The following is a 22,415-nucleotide window of genomic DNA, read 5'->3' as shown; positions in this document are numbered from 1 at the left end:
CTTTTCCTCCTGTGTCTCCAGTTTGGCTAACTTTAGATTGCAAACCTGAACTAGGATAAAAATAACAGTAATGACAAAAAGAGAGTCTAACTATTTCCTATCAAATGCAAAATGCAGCTAATGTTATCTTCTCCCTTCTACAGAACACACAAAATGTAGCTACTATAACCACATTGACCTTAAGGCTTAGGTTATAACTGAAAATTGAATCAGGTTGTACCTTCATACAATTGTAGCTGTATATTCTCTCATTTCAAGGTATGTACAGGGCAGTTGGTCCCAGGCTAAGACCCTCGTACAGAAGTGCTTTAATGCTTTCTGTCTATAGTTCTCCAGATCTCAAACATTTCCTTTCATAGACAGTTTGCTTTCCAAAAATAGACGTTTCTACTCTTTCTTGCTTTGTGACCATAATTGTAACATACTTTATATTCACCTTTTACTTGAGTATGGAATTTCAAAAAGAAATTGAATGCTTTTACTCAGAGTAAATGAATGAGGAAGGGAATTTCCAACTCAAAGTATTCATATTTTAAGTTAACAGTATTTCATCTTTTCTCCTCTCCTTATCTTCTTTCTGTTAATCAAGTAGGTGTACTGAAATAGATAATGAAAAAAAAATATGTGGAAAAGGCAGAATGTGAGAATAAGTTGTCCTTTGTGTGATAGTTGAAAGTAAAATATATTATTGAACATGCTGGAATTTTCTTTTAATCCCAGAAAGTATGCATAGGACTGTGGGTGTTTTTTTTTTCTAACAATGAGGCTGATATATATTTTCCTTTCCATTCAACATATTATGGAAATGCATAGTGACACCTACTGGAGTATTTCTATGGCTAAGAAGATAGGATATCATTTTCCTTTACTTGAAAATCTTCTATACTTCATTTTTAAAATTTCTTTATCATAATAACGCTATTGTTCCCTTAATGTTGCTAAAAACTAGGTTGATTCCTTTATTGTCTTTTAATTCAACAAAACAGTTTTTTCATGGTGTACACTTTCCTGGATGTGCAAATTAAATGATATGGTAACGATGGGTTTTCTTTTGATAGACCTCTTAAACTAGTTTGTAGCTAGTTGTGCCTTCATTGAAGAGAAAAATTATAGCAGGACTATATAGCATTGAGAAGTCTTAGGAGATATCATCAAGTATTTACCTTTCGCTCTAATGCATCTACCTCCAATAGTTTAGAACTTTAAGGTATAATATTTTTACTACATAAATGGAGAATAAATTATTATTATTGTTGTTGTTGTTCTTGTTGTTAATGTTGGAAGGGACCTTGGAGGTCATCTAGTCCAACCCCCTGCATGTACTCAACTCACAATAATTTGGCAAGTACTCAGAAAAAAATGTAATCTGGTTTCATATAAGACTGTTTTTACATGAAGTAGTTTGATATCTGATCAGAATTTAATAAGCATGAGAAAGAGAGAGGAACTCATTCCACGAATTCCAGTCAATAGGCCTTTTGCCACAAGATTTTTTTCTATTTTCTTTTTTTCCCCTAATGGTTTTTTTACAATATTAATTTCTTTTAATATGCCTTAATGTTCAAGGGCATTTATTTTTATGTAAATCAATTATTCATTAAGAAAGGCACCACTCACCCCATTTTAATTTAAATTAAGAATGATTACGGAGGCAGGGGGCAGACTGGATTTCCTTGTATTATATTTGGAAAAAATGTGTTTATGTTATAGTTGCATGAATAAAACTTTATTTAGCCTCAAATAATTATTTTCATTGAGAATGCTAAATCTCCATTTCTCTAGTTTAAAATTGCACATATTCTTAAAATTCAGCTTTAATTTATAATTTCATATGTTTAGGTGGAGCTTTTTTTCTGGGGCAGGATAAGATGTAAGGACTAAAATGAAAGAAGGAACTAACTTTAAGGAAAACAAGAAGGGTCCCAAACAAGTTGCATTATGTATAGCAAACTCATAATCAACCTTATAAAGAAATTCAAGCTTCTATATCAAAACTAGAAAATTTTAAATATATTCTAATATTTAATATCTAATATTCTAATATTCATCTCATATTGAGGGGTATGGATGGCAAATTTACTATTACAATTATTATAGTATTTTTGGGCTGTGCTTTTTAACCAATTCCTGAGCATCTGTCTTTTGGCTAGAGAAGGTTTAGTGTTAGTTGTGAAAGTTGACGCCTATACTTTCTGTTGAATCATAGCCTCAGGGTTCTTCCATAAATGTCCTTCCTTTAGTAGATATTACAGAAATAACTTTTGTGTTTGAGGCTATTGGGTAAAAGTCGTACACTTAGAGACCTCAGTTGCAGATGGAGGTTTGGCAGAAGAGCCATGCAGAATCTTACCCAATGTTCCACCCGGTGTATCCTTTTACAATATTTCTACCTTGTCTTTCTAATTCAGTGTACTTCAGGTACCTTTCCAGTAATGAACTGCAGTACAGTATAAAAATAAATAAATTAATTTTCAGACAATTGTTCCGCTGTTAAAGCTGTGGAACGCTATAACAATGATAAATGGAAAACATTGAACAACTCAGTTGTTTGACTAAATGTTCGTTTCTCTCTCTCTTCTCTCTGTGTGATTCTCTCTCTCTCTCTCTCTCTCTCTCTCTCTCTCTCTCTCTCTCTCTCTCTCTGTGTGTGTGTGTGTGTGTGTGTGTGTGTGTGTGCGCGCGCGTGCGCAAATTCAGTTCTGCAAATACCAAACTCCATTTGGTGTTGAATTTAGGTTGAATTTAGCTTTTGAATTTCATAATTGATTATCAAGTTGAGAAAGCTCAAATGTTAAACGGTGGCCTCATGATTTTTTAGCGCTGTTCTTCAGCTAAAAGATGTTAGCGATGATTGAGCAATAGCAGAGAGCTGTTGTTCTATTTACGAGTACCTCAGAATGAATAGATATATATATTTATCTTCTTTCTCCCTAGTGGAGTACTTAGAGAAGCCCCAATAAGAGCACATAAATGCATGTTTTGTTGCCACAGAAGAATGACTTAGCTGTTCCAATGAAAAACAAAGACTTAAATAAAGACCACATTAGAGGCACTTAAGTGAAAAGCTGCAAGGAGTAGCTAGTAATGTTTTGCTACCATCCCCCCATGCACTGATTACACACACACAAATTTATATATTGGCAAAGATGCTTGATTATTATATATCATCTAATATGTAGCAAAATATAACTACGCTGCTTGAATGAAAACTAAAATGAGTAAGGTTTGCCATGCCACACTACAGTCTTCCCTTTGATAAAGTTTTGTAACTTTTTGTGTACTCTTTTTTTATATAAAAAAATGGAATACAGTTCTTTTTTATTTTTTTGCCTATAGTCAACGCTAGAAATTTTAGTATATGTGACTGATATCTTATTTTGAATACTGTTCCTTTTTTGGAAGTATTATATTTATATTTTTTCCTGATGATTTAAAATCTTAGAAGTGTCATGGATTATAAACCACTCCATCAGATCTACATGTCATTATCCTAAATATATATTGTACTGTACTTGATAAATACTTCTTCTATCTAGTAGTCCACAGAGTTTTCATAGTAAACATTTAGCCTATAAAGCATCACAAGTTAATAGTATTTTGGCATATTTGCGAACTGAAGGCTTTTGCAGCTAAAGTTGTATATTTGTGAACAACTTTACAGAGTGGTTAGAATACAATTAAATAATTGACATTGTGCTTGGATCTATTTTCTTTTATGTTTATTATATGTACAATTCTGTCTTTTTTCCCCAAAGAGTTTATTTTTTTTTGGAATTGCCACTAATTTTTTTCCTGTAGTTACCGGTATATTAAAAATTAAACTTGGCTGTTTAACAGACGGAAGATACATATCCACAGAAATCATTTAATTGAGAAGTTGGATATTCTAACATGTCTTATTCCTAAGATGTATTCCAGTGGGCTTTCCATACTAAAGTTGAATAAGTTTTATTATATATAAAAAATCAACTTTAATTATTAAATTAGCTTGAAACCTGCTTGTTAGCGCTGCATATTCTCACTCTTCCAATTTTTGTCATAAAGCAAACATCATTAAGGCCTTTTAAGTACTACAAAGATGATTTTAATGCTCTCCTATTTTGAGTTGTCGATGTGAAAAACTCTTTTCTGACTTGTCTGTGAAATTGGAAATAAAGGTTCACTACATACAGTCTTGATTGTAGGTTGTTGCTAACAAATTTAGGAATGGCTTTTCTAGGAAAGGACATTTTAATATACGTATATTCCAAGGATGCAAAAGTTATATTTAGATTTTATTTTATTTACTTATTTTTCCAATATACTTTCCAGCTCATAGGTCATATTTGACCAACTGCTTTCAGACAAAGACCTGGTACTTTGTTGAACTATTTAGGAATCAAAAAGACTGTCTTAATTTAAAACAAGGAGTCTTTGTTTTAGTTGGTGACTGTCTTGTGAAATTTTTCAGTTCTCAGCGGGTTAACCAGGGAACAGGGGCAGAGTCATAATTGGCCTATTTAGAGTGTTTTGCATGTGAATAGTGTGTTAGTGAAGCATTACTAAGTCTGTTGTGAGTGACATGGTGATTAGAATTTAGATTAGGGAAAACACATTCTGTACTTTATCAAGTACAGTAATTAGTTCAGTCAGTAAAAGTTGATTACAAGTAACGATAAAGTTAGATTTTTGGTACTTAATTTTGAAATTTCTTTATTAAATGGGAAATTTCTTCATCATATAAATGGTAGTATCTGCACCTGTTTTATTGCATATCAGAAAAATTAAAAGAACAATGTGTTCAGTGCAGAGTATAATCAGGGGATTTGTATATTATGGGTAAGTTGCAATGTAGTTATAGTAATAGAATTTTTAGAAAATGTCAATCTCTGGTTTTTCCTTGTTACTGTGCTTAGATTCCATTTCTTCTGGATTAGTAGTAACTATTGTCCATTCATAAGTAAGTACTTTTTGTATTTCTGGATGCTCACATTCTTATTGTAGCAGTATGATATTGAAATAGCTTGTTAAAACAACTTCTGTTCACTATGTTTTTCAATCTCTGTTCCCTGTTCCAAGTAATGTAGCCAAACAACAGCTTATTTCAGTAATATATATATTATTATTTTCACTTCTTATTCAAGGACCATATACTTGATAGACACATTTTATATGGTAACTATAATGCACTTTTAAAAATAGTTTTATTGGACACAAGCACCTTTTTTAGAATGATTATCTCTTCACAATGAAATCATTTGGCAGTTACTATTAAGTTATATTGAAGAACACAATATATTTAATTTATCCTAAATAATATAGAAAAATAAGGAGATCACATCTTTTAATAAAGTTAAAAAATATTCATTTTCTGTTTCCTTCAAGCAGGAAAAAAATAAAAAGCTATTTAAATATTTAAGCATTTCCTTTCAGTAACAGTGAAATTGTTCTCTATTTTTTTGAAAAGACTGTTTTTCAATATTTAAAACAATCATGCTGAGATGCATTTTGACTGGCTGCTTGCAACAATTTGCTTGTTACAGACAACCTTCATATTATTGGCTGTTAATTTGAATCAGCATAGAAAAGGCAATAGGGGAAAAGTTAGATGTAACAATACTTATTTTTCAAAAATCTTTTAGCAAAGTCTCCTTGGAGGTGACATGGAAATGGGCAACCCAGGAACTCTTTCTCCTACCAAACCTGGTTCTCAGTACTATCACTATTCTAGCAATAACCCACGAAGGAGGCCTCTGCACAGCACTTCTGTTGGTGAGTTACTTCCTTACATTTCCAATATGCAACTTCTACCGAACTGTCTTACACAACTTGATAAAGACATGCTAAGCTCAGTGCTAAATCATAGACTGTGAAGGTCTGAGGCTGCAAACATACCTCTCACAGTTCCCCTGTTATCTTCCTCTTTCAGAAGTACAAACAAAGAAAGTTCGAAAGGTTCCTCCAGGTTTACCATCTTCAGTAAGTACTCCCTGTCAGTTTGCTATTTGTATTTCCATTGTCTTTAAGTAAATGAGGTGCCATTGGTCATGTTACTGATTTACAAATGAAATCAGTTATTGTCCTCTGTGTTGAATCATCATATGGATAAATAAAATGACTGCATACATTATTCTCCTTTGACCAAAAATAAATTGGTGATGGGTGATATTTTTGGATAGTTCTATCAGTATCCAACTCCAGATAGAATATGCATTAGTTTCACAAGCTGGTTAAATTCTTTGTCAGCGTTCTGATGATTTATGGATTTGCATGTTAAAAGAGATTTGTGAGGAGGATTTATGCAACATTTACATGGGTCTGAGCCCAGAATAGAAGGACATCTTCATTTTTTTCAGTGAAGTATCTGAATTAGAGCTGTTAGCTGTATCTGTTCAAATAGCTCTCTCGCTGTGTGTGATTCCAGGTGTCAGCCAGTAGGCTTCAGGTATTATCAAAGGAATTCTAGGTTATAGTAATAAATTAAAGCATTATTAAACCTCCAATTGTCCTATTTTCACTATTAACAAATGGTATGTTTATAAAGAATTTTGGGCAATATCCTAATTAATTGCTAGCATATGTTTAAATTATTTTGAAGTAAAAACTATATGTAGGTAAAGAGAGAGAAAGAGTTTATAAATTGTGGGTAATTAATTCCTGCAGAAAATAATACTCGTGTGTGTTTTGTTTTTTATTGCACATCATTCTATTATTTATTTTTAAAAATAATAAAACTACTTACTCCAAAATAATTCAATATCCTATATTTTCAGTTACCTTGTTGATTAATTTGAAGTTTAATCTTAAAACAAATGTATTTGGGAAAGTAGTTTTAAATCTAAATAGTAAAATCTGGATTCTTTTATTATTCAAGTATGTGAGGGCACCTATTTTACCTAGACGTATAAGCTGTACTTAATAGAGATAATTATAAAGTTGATGGCATGCCAGACAAATAATATTTTATATTGCAAAACTATTTGTTTTGATTTGTGGTTCTGATGTTGTGTTATTGAATAAAAAGAATACATAAAATAAAATATTATTTTACAACTACTGATGTTTAGCCAGTTGCTGTTATCTCATTTTTATCTGATGCTTTCAGCAGTAAGTAGGCTAATCTTCAATATCTTGGATGTTCTTGATAGTATTCCCTGAGTGCAGTGAACAGTTAAAGGAATGAAATCATTGTTTTAAATTCATACATGAATTATGGTGTAGCTTTTTAACTTCTGCACATCTGTTGAAGAAGAAATACTCCGAAACTAAAAATGATTAACAAGCAAATTGCTTAGTTTTCTTGACTGCCAGGGGAAAATTCAGGGCAAAGAAATATTGTGTGTGTGTGTGTGTGTGTGTGTGTGTGTGTAATTGTTGGGTTTTTTATGAATATTTGAATAGAAGTTGAACAGCATTCGGAGTAAGAAGAAAACGTAATATACTTGATACTTTGATTTCTAATCATTTTTAAGACAACCGCAGATGAAATATAGTTTGCAGCTGTTCATATTTTGCAAGAAGCCAGTAAAAATAACATGGATATTATTAAAATTGCTATAGAATACATCATCAAGATGTTGTAATATAATAAAATTGTTTTTTATTAAAAATCATTATAAATAACGCTCAAAGTTATAAAAGGTAATGTTATATTCTGTTAAGGTTTAAAAATTATTTTTAAAAAGCATTTTTACAACATATTTTTTAGAGTTTTGTTTTGAAAATATTTTTGCTTTGGAATCTAATAGTTTGTAGACAGTACTGCTAGATCTTTAAGAATGCTACAAGGTGCCTAATTTTACATGGAAAAGAAAATATGAGGTGGATTGGGTGATTTGATTAAAGTGTTCAACTATTTTGAAAGAATGTTATTTAAATAAGTTGCTATTTGATAAACTTCACTATTGATAAACTCTTCTGGAGTATTTCACATGTAATAATTTCCTAGTATTACTTAAGAAAACAAATAAGAGCATTTGATTCAGTGCAAAAAGAAATATGCTGATTATAGCTTTAGATTTCTTTGTCTATTTAACATCTAGAATATATTAAAAATCAGAGAAAATTTTTTTTACCACTGCAGATAGACAGACAGACAGACTTTTTTTACTGCGATATACAGTATGTTGTCTAAATAAAGAAAATCCTCAAGGAATTCTAGTAGTTTCTTTTATGAACTGGTTTTGACAATTATTCCCCTTTATATAATCTATAGCAAATTATGTTGTATGTATCAGTAAATGGTTGAGATTTTGAAAAGAATAATACAGTCTGTTGTACAGCACAATGTATTTAAATAATGCACTTTGTCACATTGTAGTATATGATACCATTATGTTGGATAAACAATACACAATGGAAATTGACTAAATAGATTACACAGTACTTGGTAGATTAGAAATGAACTGAGGAATTTTTTCTTAAATTATTTTTTTCTTAAATCTTTTCATTGTACAGCAAATTGTAATTGATGATTCATACATTTAGGAATTGTGAAAATCCGTAGATTTTCAATACATTTGTTTGATGGTAGAAATATACATTTTTATATTTGTTTTTTGCTGGGGTTCCCCCCCCCCCATTTAGCTCCTGGGCATATTTCAAGTGGTTTCTTTCATTTGGCTAAGAATGCAAGAAGAACTGTAATGGCATAGACCAGGGGTCAGCAACCTGAAACAGTGAAAGAGCCACTCGGAACCGGTTCCCTCACAAAAGGAAAAACTGGGAGCCGCAAAAAAAATGTGTGCGCATGCACGTACATGCGCACATGCGCAGAACAGGGTTTGACTGAAGAGTGGAGCCAAGGCGAGATATGCATCTACCCTGCATATTTGAATTGATTGGTTGAACTTTTTTAGTCCCACTTTTTTGGGGGGACTACACATAGCAGAGGACTGGGAGCCGCAGGAGACGGCTGAAAGAGCCGCATGCGGCTCCGGAGCCGCGGGTTGCAGACCTGTGGCATAGACCAATGGTCCATCTAATATTTATAATCTAACATCAGTTAATCAATAAACAAATTAGTCCAGCATCTTTTAACATCTAGTAGCCAATCAGATGAATTTGGGAACCTTTCTTTGATTGAACAGAGTAATATATTGTTATCAGAACTAGTAGCTCTTGATATCTGTTTCCTCCATGTGTTTGTTCAGCCCCTTTTAAAAACCTTTAAATGATTGGCCATCACCACATCTTATAGCATCAAGTTTAATCACTCAGATTTGTGTTGTATAAAGATCCCTAGTCATTCTTGCATTTAATTTAAGTTAAATTAGAATCCTGACATTGGAAAAGAGAAAGAAGACTTCTGTACATTTTCTCCATCATAAGTCATTTTATAAAATCTCTTGTCATTTTTCAGATTTGATGATCATCACTATAAATATTGTTATATACAGATTGTATCTAAAGCCATTACTGTATTGCCAGTTTTACTTCCGATCTTGTTTTTTCATTATTCCCAATGTAGAGTTTGCCACCTCCTGCTTCTTCATCACTGGCTGCTGTCCAGAGAGGTCACACTTTCACTGAGTTATCCACTTTTTCAGATGTGTTTCTGGATCATTTATTGCCAGTCCTGATTTCATTAATGAATGCATGAAATTTAGTTGTTTGTGCCAATCAGCATGAATTTATGTTTGCTTACACTGAACTACATTTGCTGTTTTAAAGACTATATGCAACATTTGGAGGGATCACTTTAAAGATGCTTGCCATCTCCTTTTCATTTTGCCACTCTGAATAATTTAATGATGTCATCAACTTTGACCCCTCTTAGCCACTTGAGGTCATCTGTAAACAAGTTAAGGATCACCAGTTCTAGCACAGATCCCTGAAGGCACTTACATGTCATATTTCTGTCATGTGAAAATTGTCCATTTTTTTACTGTATTCTTTCTGTTCTTTACCAATTGTCTGTAAAAGTGTCTGTCTTCTTAATCTCTCACTGCTAAATCTTCCCAGATATATATAGAAGGGACACGGTGGCTCAGTGGGTTAGGACGCTGAGCTTGTCGATCAGAAGGTCGGCAGTTTGGCGGGTCGAATCCCAACTGCCGCGTAGCAGAGTGAGCGCCTGTTACTCGTCCCAGCTTCTGCCAACCTAGCAGTTCGAAAGCACATAAAAATGCAAGTAGAAAAATAGGGACCACTACGGTGGGAAGGTAACAACGTTCCGTGCACCTCTGGTGTCTAGTCATGCCGGCCACATGACCACGAAGACGTCCTTGGACAAGTGCTGGCTCTTCGGCTTTGAAATGGAGATGAGCACTGGCCCCTAGAGTCAGAAACGACTAGGGGTTTGTGTGTGTGTGTGTGTGTGTGTGTGTGTGTGTGTGTGTGTGTGTGTGTGTAATTATTTTTTTTGGATTGCTAACAAAGAATTAAAGGGAGGCTGATATGGCCATTTCAAACTCATTTGTTCTCATCAGTCAGTGATTGTGTATGAGTGGGAAACAGAGAAGGACTAATAATTGCAGAGTTATATGCTACAGTATTCTTAGATCCGCAGTAATTTCATCAACCTCCATAAGAGTTTTCTTGATGAATTATCCAATGGTGTATCATTTGAAATAATCTGTAGACATTTTCCAGAAGTCATTACTTCTCTGGCTATTTTAATATACAGAAACAGGACAAAAGTAGCATAGGTCTTCATATCTCAAGCAAATCTAGGTTTATCTATAAAATGTTGAATAGTTTAAGGATTAGTATTTGGATGAGAGAGTTTCAGGGCAATTGGCTAAACTGGGAAGTTTATTTATTTATTTATTTAATTGGATTTATATACCGCCCTTTCCCGCAGGACTCAGGGCGGTTTACAGGGTGTTTAAAACAAGAAATACAAAAGTTAAAAACAATTAAAAATAATTACAACAGTCCCTGAAAAAGTAAAAAACCCCAATTAAAATTAAAATTAAAATTCTCAGCCTGGGCCAGAGAGCTCGAAGGTCTTCAGGTCCTGGCGGAATGAACAGAGGTCGGGGGCAGTCCTAAGCTCCATGGGCAGCTCGTTCCAGAGGGCAGGTGCACCCACTGAGAAGGCCCTCCCCCTGGGTGTTACCCGCCGGCAATCTTTTACCGGCGGCACTGGTAAAACAAACATGCCAGGAAAAGGCAAAATATTTTCAAGAAAAACAGCAGGAGTCACCAGGTAGGAAGTAGAAGTCCTTAGTCAAACTTGGCTAATCTTACTAAACTAGACAAAATCATAGTAACTACATTAAAAACTGAGAACAAAATATCAGGCAATTCTATGACAATTGGGCTAGATTGGGAACTTTAAAAGAAAATCCTAAAGATGACAGTGAGAAACCAGTTTTATGTTGCTACCAGAAAACGTCTATATGGATGCTCTCCTATAATCACCAAGAGTTGAACTCAACTTGAAATAAGAGCTTGCCTTTTAAACATTTCTCAAGCTGACCAATGACTAGGAAAGAAGTTGCTTCATTATTTCGGACTTTTTAAATCTAGCTTTCACAAATGTTGGCATGCAGCTCTTGGGTCATCCCTCAGCTAGCCTGGCCAGTGGTAAAGGATGATATGAATATTATCCTAAGTTGTTCTACCCAATAAATCCAATAAAGATAAATTGCGAATTGAGGGTGAGATTTTTTTTCAAGACTTGTTCTTAATTTATAATATTTAAGTGAAACTGTAAACTGCCTTGAAAACAACTATTTAATCAAACTTAGATGTAACATTCATACTTTAATAACAATTGATTCTGTTAACTACCCATAGGAAATGACTTGTATACTGATAGGTAAAGGTAAAGGTTCCCCCGCACATGCATGCTAGTCGTTTCTGACTCTAGAGGCCAGTGCTCATCTCCGTTTCAAAGCCGAAGAGCCAGCGCTTGTCTGAGGACGTCTCCGTGGTCATGTGGCCGGCATGACTAGACACCAAAGGCGCACGGAACGCTGTTACCTTCCCACCGTAGTGGTCCCTATTTTTCTACTTGCATTTTTACGTGCTTTCGAACTGCTAGGTTGGCAGAAGCTGGGACGAGTAACAGGCGCTCACTCTGTTACGCGGCACTCGGGATTTGACCCGCCAAACTGCCGACCTTCTGATCGACAAGCTCACCGTCCTAACCCACTGAGCCACCGCGTCTCAGAAGGGGCCCACCCAAATACCTCAGATTGTAAAGACAATGGTGGGAGATTTGTACTTTTAGACTTGCAAGATTCTATTAACGTAACTTTACAATAAAGTAGAATTAGCTCATCTGGTCACTTTTCCTGTCTGGTCTACCTAGTAAGGCTGACATGACCTAATGACTATAGCTGGGACTACTGCATCTTTCATTGCTGAGCCTAAAAATATCTTTTCTTAGTGACAAAATATTTGGTCCCAGTTAGAGTTGTTAAGTAAGGACACCCAGTCTTAAATCCGAACCCAATGAATGGAAAATGGATGTAAAGAAGTCTGCTAACAACAGAGGAAGAAGAATTGTCTTCCAGAATGCCACAGAATTGTAAGATGTTATTCTAATAGGGTGTATGAAAAAGTATGTTTGCTAGAAGAATGGGGTGAAAGAGTTTGTGGATGAGGAAGAATGTATATGACAGAATTATTGCTGCAGAAAAGAGCAAGGAAGAGCAATTAAGGGAAACCACAAAGTGATTTTGAATTTGTTTTGGAAGTGGGTAAAAGAAGTCTAAACAAAGAGGAAAGAAACTGAAATGAGAGAATGCTGCAAGTAGTGGTTTAGAAATTTGTATGGGGATGATGGTGATATGTTGAAAAGTGGAACTGTAGCAAATGCCATAATTGTTAGCAATAAATGTGGAAAGAAAAATGGTAGACAGCAGCTGTAGATGATATAAATGGAAAAATGTTAAAATGTGGTTTATGGTTTAGCTGTGATACACTATGCAGATTTTTTCATGCATATGTGTGAGGAAGAGTATCTTTGCTTAAGCATGGGAAGAATATCTTCATTATTCTATATAGAGGGCTAAACAAAGACAACAAGAATGGAGGCAAAATGCATTGTGTTTAGTGTGTTAAGTGTCCCTTGGAAGGTGTTTGGCAGAATTATGCTTGAAAGGTTACAAGAGAAAATAATTAGTAAAATGTAAGAAATTCAGAGATGAATGTGAAAATAGTTTATTGTATGTTTGTTGGTGTGTAGAGAATAGGCTTGAATTATGAGAAATTTTGTATAGGTATAAGGTGCAAGTTGTGCACAAATGATGACAATGCCTGTTTCAAGAGTTCTGCTTTCTTGGGTGGTTAGTTGAAGTGGGTCCTTAAAATACAGATATGTACACATGTCCACCATAGATCTAAAGATAATTTGTTCTACTTTTATTTTTAATTTTGTTTAAGTATTTTCTGGTTAACAATATAAGATGCCTGGGTTTGCCTACTTTAATTTAGAAAGTTTTTATTTAAAGATAGGGAACTTGTGGTCCCCCATTCAAAGTTCATTCATTCATTTCATTTATTAAAGTTGGACTTGACATGGGCAACATTCTATCCTTGTCATCTCACATTCATATGTATAATGGATGAATATCTTTGTCATGCTAACCTATTCATTTTCTAAGGTGTAGACTTAGGAGAGAGTGTTCTTCACATTTGCAATGGCAGGAAGTAATATGTCACTTGGGGATTGAAGTCAGCATATTTGTGTATCTTTGCCTTTTGTATTATTTTGTGGATATTTGACTATTGGTTTTTGGTGTATGTGAAAACCAAATGGTAATACAGGTAGTTCCTGCTGAAGAACGGTAATTGCAATTTATGACTTCCTGCTGGCTTCCCCATTGTCTTTGCTTGTCAGAAGTTGGCAGTGAAGATCACATATGTTGATCATTTGTGATGCTGCAATGTCATAACTGTGAGCCAGTTTCCAAGTGGTCAAATCATGATGCTGTAACGATTGTATCCATGAAAACCCATTAGAAGTCCCTCTCATTTAGTGCCATCATAACTTAAGACACTAAATGAATGCTTGTTCAACAAGAACTATCTATGTAGTCTGCATATATAGATTGTAATAAGAGACTGCAAAGGGACTTCATACTTTGCCTAAAAATTGATGGACCATTGCCCTAGTAAATAGTAATAGAAAGAATGATTGTTTAAGATGAAATTATTCCTTTCATATTTTTGTTTGTTTTAAAGGTTCGGATATCATATAATAACACAGTGTCATTTAGTGATAAACTGCAAGAATGATAGACATTTAGGACACTTAAGAAGAAAGTAAAAACATATATTTCTCTCTGCATGTTTTTTAAAAATATACAAGCCATTTTTAGATTAAGTTCAAAATCAACTTCACCCCATGTGCTTTGATTGCATGAAGATTGAAATGTGCCAACTAGCCTTTCTAGGATCCAGCATGATTTTGAAAGTCCCTGTCGAAACACTACTCAGGTGTTATGAGAAATTATCTATGCAATACATCTGTGCTTCTGCCAATCACACAGCATGCTTATGGTGAACCATGTCAGGTATCAAACAAGCTACTTTAAAGCTACTTGCAAACCACAGTAAGATATATGCTGCTGATGTCTGAATTTATGAATCTTATCTTTCAGGATAAGATCTATTGGTTTCAAGAGATTGCTGAACGATTGAAACAAATATAGAGCCAACAAAGAATGAAAACAAGAATTTGTGCATTTGTGTGTTCATAGTTAGACTTAATTATATTTAGTGCAAACTATTTTTTTCCATGATGTCAAAATTAAATCTTTAATGCGTTCCACCCTTTAAGACATTGTTTTATCAGGACTAACATCTTTCATTATATAAATCAGAATACAACAACAGCATGTAACTAAACATATTTTCAAGTCATACGTTTACACTATGCATAATTTTAAGGTAGACTCTTGAAAATCTCAGCATTACCTTTTATTAAAAGTGAGCTTTTGTTGTGCTTGAAGAAGTGAGTTCTAAATTTGCCTAATAGAAATCAAACTTGCTGTTTTTCAAACAAAAATGCTTCTAATTGTTTTAAAGGTACTTAAAGAAGTATTTTTTATTACTCTTGATTTGAAGCACACATACATTGGTTTTTACTTTGGTCCTGCTTTTGCTTCTTTTGAAGCGCATGGATAAATGAGTGGATGTATGGAGACAGAGAGACAGAGAGACAAAGTAATATACAGATTCTAGACAGGTATAGTTAGTCTTCTGTCTTCAGTTTTTAAATACATTTCTTCCTCTACTCTAAGCAGTATGTAACTGATGGGCTGTCTTCTTTAGAGGTTTTCTACTATTTCCCCCCCCCCCCAGAATACTGAGCTGTGAAATTCATGCATATTCCCATTTAGACAATGATACTTTGTGTGTATGCACTGTGTAATGGCAATACAGTTTCTTTTAAATAAGTCTCTAATATGCCAACAATACTGTAAATTTCAAAGTCTGAATTTATGGATAATATGGATATGAGTAGAAGAATACTCATTTTTTTATCGAGAATGCATACCTTTAAATTACTCACTTTCTTTTGAAGTTTAAATAATTATAATCCAAGCCTTTGTTAATTAAAAGCTCCCAAGCTCCCAAACTCCCATTGTTTTATCTTTAGTGACCTTGCTTCAGGAATTGAAATGAAACTTTAAAGGCTTAGAACGTTTCTGGTTTCAACTATTTTATTATGTTATTTTTATTAATTTTAATAAGGGTTGGAATTCAAATGTGGAGTCAGCTAAGACTGGCTTTGAGTTTCTTGACGTCACCTCACTACAAAAAATGGTTCTTCCAAGATTCTCCAAAGGGGTCCTCAACAACACCAAACCTGATATTGATTTTATTTAATTTTTTTGTTTATAATAATTAGTAGAACAAAAGTCATGAACAGTCATCAAGCCTACGGCCCTGACAGTATGAATATGGTCATGCTTGTGCTAAATGATTGTTCTTAGATATTATTAGCTATTATTTTATTTTATTTTTTGTTTTTAATTTTGATTGTTTTACTATGTTTTTATTCTGTTTCTAACCTTTTATCCAGAACCATGCTTATGAGATAGGCAGCCATATAAATTTATTAAATGTAATAAATATTCCAATGACATGCATAAAAAGGTGTAGTTAGAGGTAAAATTTAAAAGAAAAGAAATGGAACTTAGTTACTTTATCTATATTCTCTCCTGACTTGTATAGGAGGAGGATCCTAGTGTTGACATTGTGAAATCTAGCACAATAAAGTTGTTCGTGTCTCTTTCCGTTTGAACTAGACTGAAATTGCATTGAAATGCTAGTAAATATGGTCAGATACATCACAGACACAGTAACTCTGTTTTCAAGAATCCAGGCAGGTAGCCATTTATTAATTTTTTGCTGAATTTACCTCATCAATTTGGTCTTCCAGATAGGATATTAATATATGTTTTCATGGCAAAATTTGTAGATAGACTATCAAACCATACTGCGTTATCGATATGTCAAAATGCATATTATACACTACTAAAGTATTTGCTATTGAGCTTCCAAAGAGTTGAGATTACAAATGGCAAATATCTAACCAAGAGCATGCGATTCCTAAAAAAAGAGAAAGCAAAACACGTAAGTAAAAGGGTGAAGCAAGCTAGGTTATTTCTACTCAGAAGGACAGAAGCAAGGCAAACCACTTAAGTATTATTTCCAACAAATAATAGGTATATGGTCACCATGAAATCACCAGGAGTCAAACTTATTTCAAAAGAGATTTACCCTTTTTGCTGCAAAGGGAAGTTTCACTGTGCCTGATTCCTTTACTTGCTTGCAAAGTCAATGTCATAAATTGCAGTAAAAAAAACAACAACTGCCTATTATGGCTCCCAGGCCTTGGTTTGTTGTTATACACAATCTGTTTATTGATTTATTTATTAATTCATTCAAATTATATAGCTGACCATCTCACATGTGTGACTTTGGTTCCGATATCAAATTGATAATAAGAGATGATAAAGAGCATCCTTGATGAAGAAATAGTTAGTGATTGGAGTACCAAACATTGATTCAAGCTATGGAATATAGAAAAATGGCAATCCCAGAACATCTCATTGCCCTCATGCAAACCTATCCAGATCAGGATGCCATAGTATATAGACTGAATCTGATGAAACAGACTAGTTTGAGATTGACAAAGGTCCCTATACAGGTAGTCCTCAACTTACAACAGTTCATTTAGTGACCATTCAAAGTTAAAACAGCACTGAAAAAGTGACTTATGACCGTTTTTCATAGTTAGGACCATTGCAGCATCCCTGTGGTCATGTGATCAAAATTCAGATGTTTGGTAACTGGTTCATATTTATTATGGTTGCAAGTGTCCCAGGGTCAGGTGATCATGTTTTGTGACTTTCTGACAAGCAAAGTCAATGGGGAAGTCGGTTTCATTTAACAACCATGTTACTAACTTAACAATTGCAGTGATTCACTTAACAACTGTGGCAAGAAAGTAAAATGGGGCATAACTCGCAAAACAACTGTCTCCCATAACAATGTAAATTTTAGGCTTAATTGTGGTTGTAAGTCAAGGACTACTTGTATTTTCCCTTTATTTGATCAAACTACATATGGAATGTAAATTGAAGGAAGCTAGATTGGAAGAAGAGTGTGATTTTAGAAGTGGCTGAAAAAACATTGGTAATCTGCATTGTGACACTAATTATTACTACTCTGATGCCACTGTAAATTATCTCAAGCTCTAGTGATGAAAGGAGCAGTATGAAAGAAATGGGATTAAGATTAAATACAGTATAGAAAAGACCAAACTAATGACAAGTACAGCAATCAGACTTATAACTAATATTAAATATGAAGTGATGGAGAGCTTCTATCTTTAAGGATAACTATCAACAGTAAAAGAACCATAATTCAACAATTACACCACAAATTAGCACTGGATAGAGTAGCAATTAGAAGGGACGCGGTGGCTCAGTGGGTTAGGACGCTGAGCTTGTCGATCAGAAGGTCGGCAGTTTGGCGGGTCGAATCCCGAGTGCCGCGTAGCAGAGTGAGCGCCTGTTACTCGTCCCAGCTTCTGCCCACCTAGCAGTTCGAAAGCATGTAAAAAGGCAAGTAGAAAAATAGGGACCACTACGGTGGGAAGGTAACAGCGTTCCGTGCGCCTTTGGCGTCTAGTCATGCCGGCCACATGACCACGGAGACGTTCTCGGACAAGCGCTGGCTCTTCGGCTTTGAAACGGAGATGAGCACCGGCCCCTAGAGTCGGAAACGACTAGCACGCATGTGCGGGGGAACCTTTACCTTTACCTTTAGAGTAGCAATTAAGGCCTTGGACAATGTGTTCAGATGCTAGAACGTTTATACCTACAAAGATTAGAATCTTGTGATTCTTTCTTGTGATTCTATGGAAGCGAAAGTTGGACTTTTTACACAAGCAAAGTAAAAAAGAATATTGATGCTTTTGAAGTTTGGTGAAGACTCCTGAGAATGCCATAAATAAACAAGAAAACAACACATGAATCATTAAATACGTCAACCCTGACTTCTTACTTCAGGCACAGATGATCAAATTATCATACTGTAAACACATTACATGAAGACCTAGCTTTCTGGAGAAGTCTGTAATGCTGGGAAAGGGGAAGAGGATAAACAACAATACATAGATCAATTTGATTACAGAAATTAAGGGTGTATCACTGGAAAACCTGAAAGACTAGGTTGTGAACAGATCCTCCTGGAGAAAATCTGTGTGGTTGTTAAGAGTTGACCCCAACTTGGTAGCACATAATCCTATCGATCCAGTTAATTAAATTGGAGGGGGAAAATAAGGAAGCCTATATTTTTACAAATCGTTCACTGTACAATATCAGCCGCCTTTTTTTTTTAAAAAAAGAATACCACTACAGATTTCAATTTGTCTGAATGTACATCTAAAATGTCGACTACCCATGGAGTTGAAACTCTTAACAGGAAAACTAAAATAATATGGTTCACCTGCAAGTTTTAAGATCAACGGAACTCAAAGATCATAAAACATATGAAGGTGCCAGGCTAGAAAGCAGGAGGCCAAGAATTAGGAGGAGGAAGTGTGATGGACATGTTCGTCACCTGCATTACTTGGTGGAGAGCCTTGGTGGAGCAGTGGGCTAATGCCTCCTTAAGTAACACCAGCTGCCTGCAATTAGTGCAGGTTCGCATCCCACCAGGCTCAAGGTTGACTCAGCCTTCCATCCTTCCGAGGTAGGTAAAATGAGGACCCAGATCATTGGGGGCAATAAGCTGACTTTGTAATAATGCCACTTGTGTGAAAGCCCTAATAAGCAGGCATATACATAGAATGAAGGCTACTGCTAAGCTTGTAAGCCGCCCTGAGTCTTCGGAGAAGGGTGGGATATAAATGGAATTAAAATAAAATAAAAAATAAAAAAAAATAAAAATTACTTGTAAAAATAATAAAGGCAGGTTATAAAATGGGCTTTTACAGTTGAGAAGAACCTCGAGAAGAGACTTGGGTATTAATATGATAAATTTGAGTTGTACGTTATTTCAAAATATTTGGAATGAAATTAAAAGACACGTTAGGGGAAAAACAAAAAGCAAACAAACAAGGAAAGAGGAAGGTAACCTGTGTGCTTAGTATCTTTACCCACCTTCAAAATCAGTTATATCAGTTTTATAACTTCACTGAAACAAGTTGGAATATTTTTACAGAACAAGACATCAGTTTAGATCTTGAATAATATTGGGGCAAATAACTCAATATAGCTGTCTAGATTGGAAGGCTACCCTGTTTTCATACATTTAAAGTGCTCGGAGGGCTAATGGTACAGCTTAGCAATGCATAATATTAGGAAAAGCTATATAACTATAACTAGTAAAGTTTTCCCGTGGATAAAAATTAGATAATATTATACAATCAATGACCTTTTAAACGTTATTACCCTTATATACTTTACTTAGGTCATCTTTAATAAGCAACCTAGGACTAAGGAGAAACTTCCTGACAGTTAGAACAATTAACCAGTGGAACAACCTGCCTCCAGAGGTGGTGAATGCTCCAACACTGGAGGTTTTTAAGAAGGGACTGGACAGCCATTTGCCTGAAATGGTATAGGGTTTCCTGCCTGAGCGGGGGGTTGGACTAGATGACCTCCAAGGTCCCTTCCAACATTATTATTATCATTATGTAATATTTTATTGTTGTAGCTATTTTAGTCAAGAAGCAATTAATTTATTAGGTCTTTCACACCTCAATATATTTGCTTAATGATTCGTTGAATATTCTGTTTCAAGTGTATAAAGGGAATTCAGTTCCTGTTTAGTACTCATTTAAAAAAAATTATGTTGTGTTGGTGTGAAGCAGCTAATATTTCTGCTTAAAGTTTCTCAAACTTTTTTCCCATATACCAAAATATAATTATGTGCATTTGTATTTTAAAGGTATCCCAAACAATCACTAAATTGTGTGTGTGTGTTTGCCTGCAAGTATAAACAAATATGATTAGAAAAGGAAAAAAAATAATAATTCTTGATCCTTTTTTTCTGGATGGCCTTTACTGAAAAACTTCCTCTCTTTTGAACCACCTGTGGAAGAGTCTGGAAAAACCATTACCTCCTTGTTTTCCATTCAGGGGTTCCCACTTGTTTTGAGAAATGCACAATATACTCTATCTGTAGATCTGCAGGATTTCAAAACAATGGGATGAGGTTTCCAAGCTGAATGGAAACAGAAACCCACACAATAAGCAGCTTCTGGGTCAATTTATACTCCAGCTGCAATGGTAAATATCATGAGTGACTTTTTGCCAGGATTGCTGCTGTAGGTTGGCCTTGCTCGACATTTTATATGATTTTTATAAAACGCTAATTATTTCTGCAGTGAAGTCTCCTTAGAGGTCCTGAACATCTTTGTTTGAATTTTTTTTGCCACATCCGTTGATGTTTTTTAAATCAGAGTTTTCAGTCTGAGTAGTTGTGGTTTATAAGGGACGCGGTGGCTCAGTGGGTTAGGACACTGAGCTTGTCGATCAGAAGGTCGGCAGTTTGGCGGGTTGAATCCTGAGTGCTGCATAACAGAGTGAGCGCCTGTTACTCGTCCCAGCTTCTGCCAACCTAGCAGTTCGAAAGCACGTAAAAATGCAAGTAGAAAAATAGGAACCACTACGGTGGGAAAGTAACAGCGTTCCGTGCGCCTTTGGCGTCTAGTCATGCCGGCCACATGACCACGGAGACATCCTCGGACAAGTGCTGGCTCTTCGGCTTTGAAACGGAGATGAGCACCAGCCCCTAGAGTCAGAAACGACTAGCATGCATGTGCGGGGGAACCTTTACCTTTACCTAGTTGTGGTTTGACATAAATTGATTGCCTGAATGTTCAGATCTACAAATCTGATTCAAACCCCTAAATTTCTGATTCAAAATATCCATAAATATCCGGCATCAAGCTCCCTGCGCCCTGTGCGTTCCCACAGAGAGGGCCTCCTCAGGGTGCCACCGATCAGAGAATGTCGATTGGTGGCGCCCAGGGGGAGATCCTTCTCTGTGGGCGCTCCGGAGCTGTGGAATCAGTTGCCGGTAGAGCTCCGGATGGCGCCCGATCTTCGCTCCTTTCGTCGCGATCTCAAGACGTTTTTGTTTGTACAAGCCGGCCTAGCCTGATGGGGATTGGTGGGGTTTTTATTTTTTTGTATTCTTAATTTTATTTTTGGGGTTTTATTATTGTATTAATTGTTTTAACTTGGGCAATTATTTAATCTCTTTTTAATGTTTGTACTTTGTATTTGACTTTTGCCCTGTGAACCGCCCTGAGTCCTCAGGGAGAAGGGCGGTATATAAATATTATTAAATTAAATTAAATTAAATAAAAGTGTTTTTCTGCATCAAATTGGTCAGTATAAAAATATGTATATTGTAGCAAAGTTTTTTTTTTAAAAAATTTTTTTGACAAGTTGAGGTTGATTTTCTTTTAGGCTTTGATTAATTTAGCTGAGATTGTCAGATGGCCTGCAAGAAGGGAGAAGACTTTTGTTTTCTCTGTCTTCTCAACTTGGAACCTCTAATAAATCAAGCAAGAGTCACCTTTATCCAGTACTTTAAACAGGAATAGTTTCCTCTTTATGGATTAATCTATAGTTAAAAGATAAAGAGATTGTCACTTTACTTGGAAGTGATGCAATCATAATTCAGTCAGTTGTCATTCAAACCCAAAATCCAATATACCGTACTTCAGGCACACAGTTTAGTGCCCCCAGTTTTTGTATACCGTACCCCAGCATATAAATCAAGCTGCATTCCAGAAAATCTGCCTTCAGGGGTGTCTGTAAAGTATGGTTAAAAAAAAACACCTCATCAGTGTGTCCACTATACTTATTTTTTTTAACCACACCTTGCAATATCCCTGCCTGCTTCCTTCTGATATAAGCTATTCTTAGAACTCTGGTATATTACTTGCTGTTTATATGTACACAGAGAGCTTCTGCACTGGAGACAAATTCCTTGTGTGTCCAATC

At 35.1% G+C, this 22,415-nt stretch overlaps 1 protein-coding gene across 10 annotated transcripts in view; it reads left to right on the top strand.

The window, feature by feature from the left end:
* The window catches only part of TCF4 (transcription factor 4), a 414,802-nt gene that overhangs the window by 235,666 nt on the left and 156,721 nt on the right, over positions 1 to 22,415 (top strand). For 9 of the 10 annotated variants that reach the window (XM_081315673.1, XM_081315672.1, XM_081315669.1 and 6 more), the window contains 2 exons: positions 5,622 to 5,751; positions 5,909 to 5,958. The exons of the other annotated variant lie outside the window; for it this stretch is intronic. In XM_081315673.1, the coding sequence (XP_081171799.1) occupies positions 5,622 to 5,751; positions 5,909 to 5,958 (180 nt within the window). The remainder of the gene's footprint in view (positions 1 to 5,621; positions 5,752 to 5,908; positions 5,959 to 22,415) is intronic. 10 annotated transcript variants of the gene reach the window in all.

Source organism: Vipera berus (genome assembly GCF_964194415.1).
Source record: "Vipera berus genome assembly, chromosome: 2".
Classification (NCBI taxonomy): Eukaryota; Metazoa; Chordata; class Lepidosauria; order Squamata; family Viperidae; genus Vipera; species Vipera berus.
This window is presented reverse-complemented; position numbering and strand designations above follow the sequence as displayed.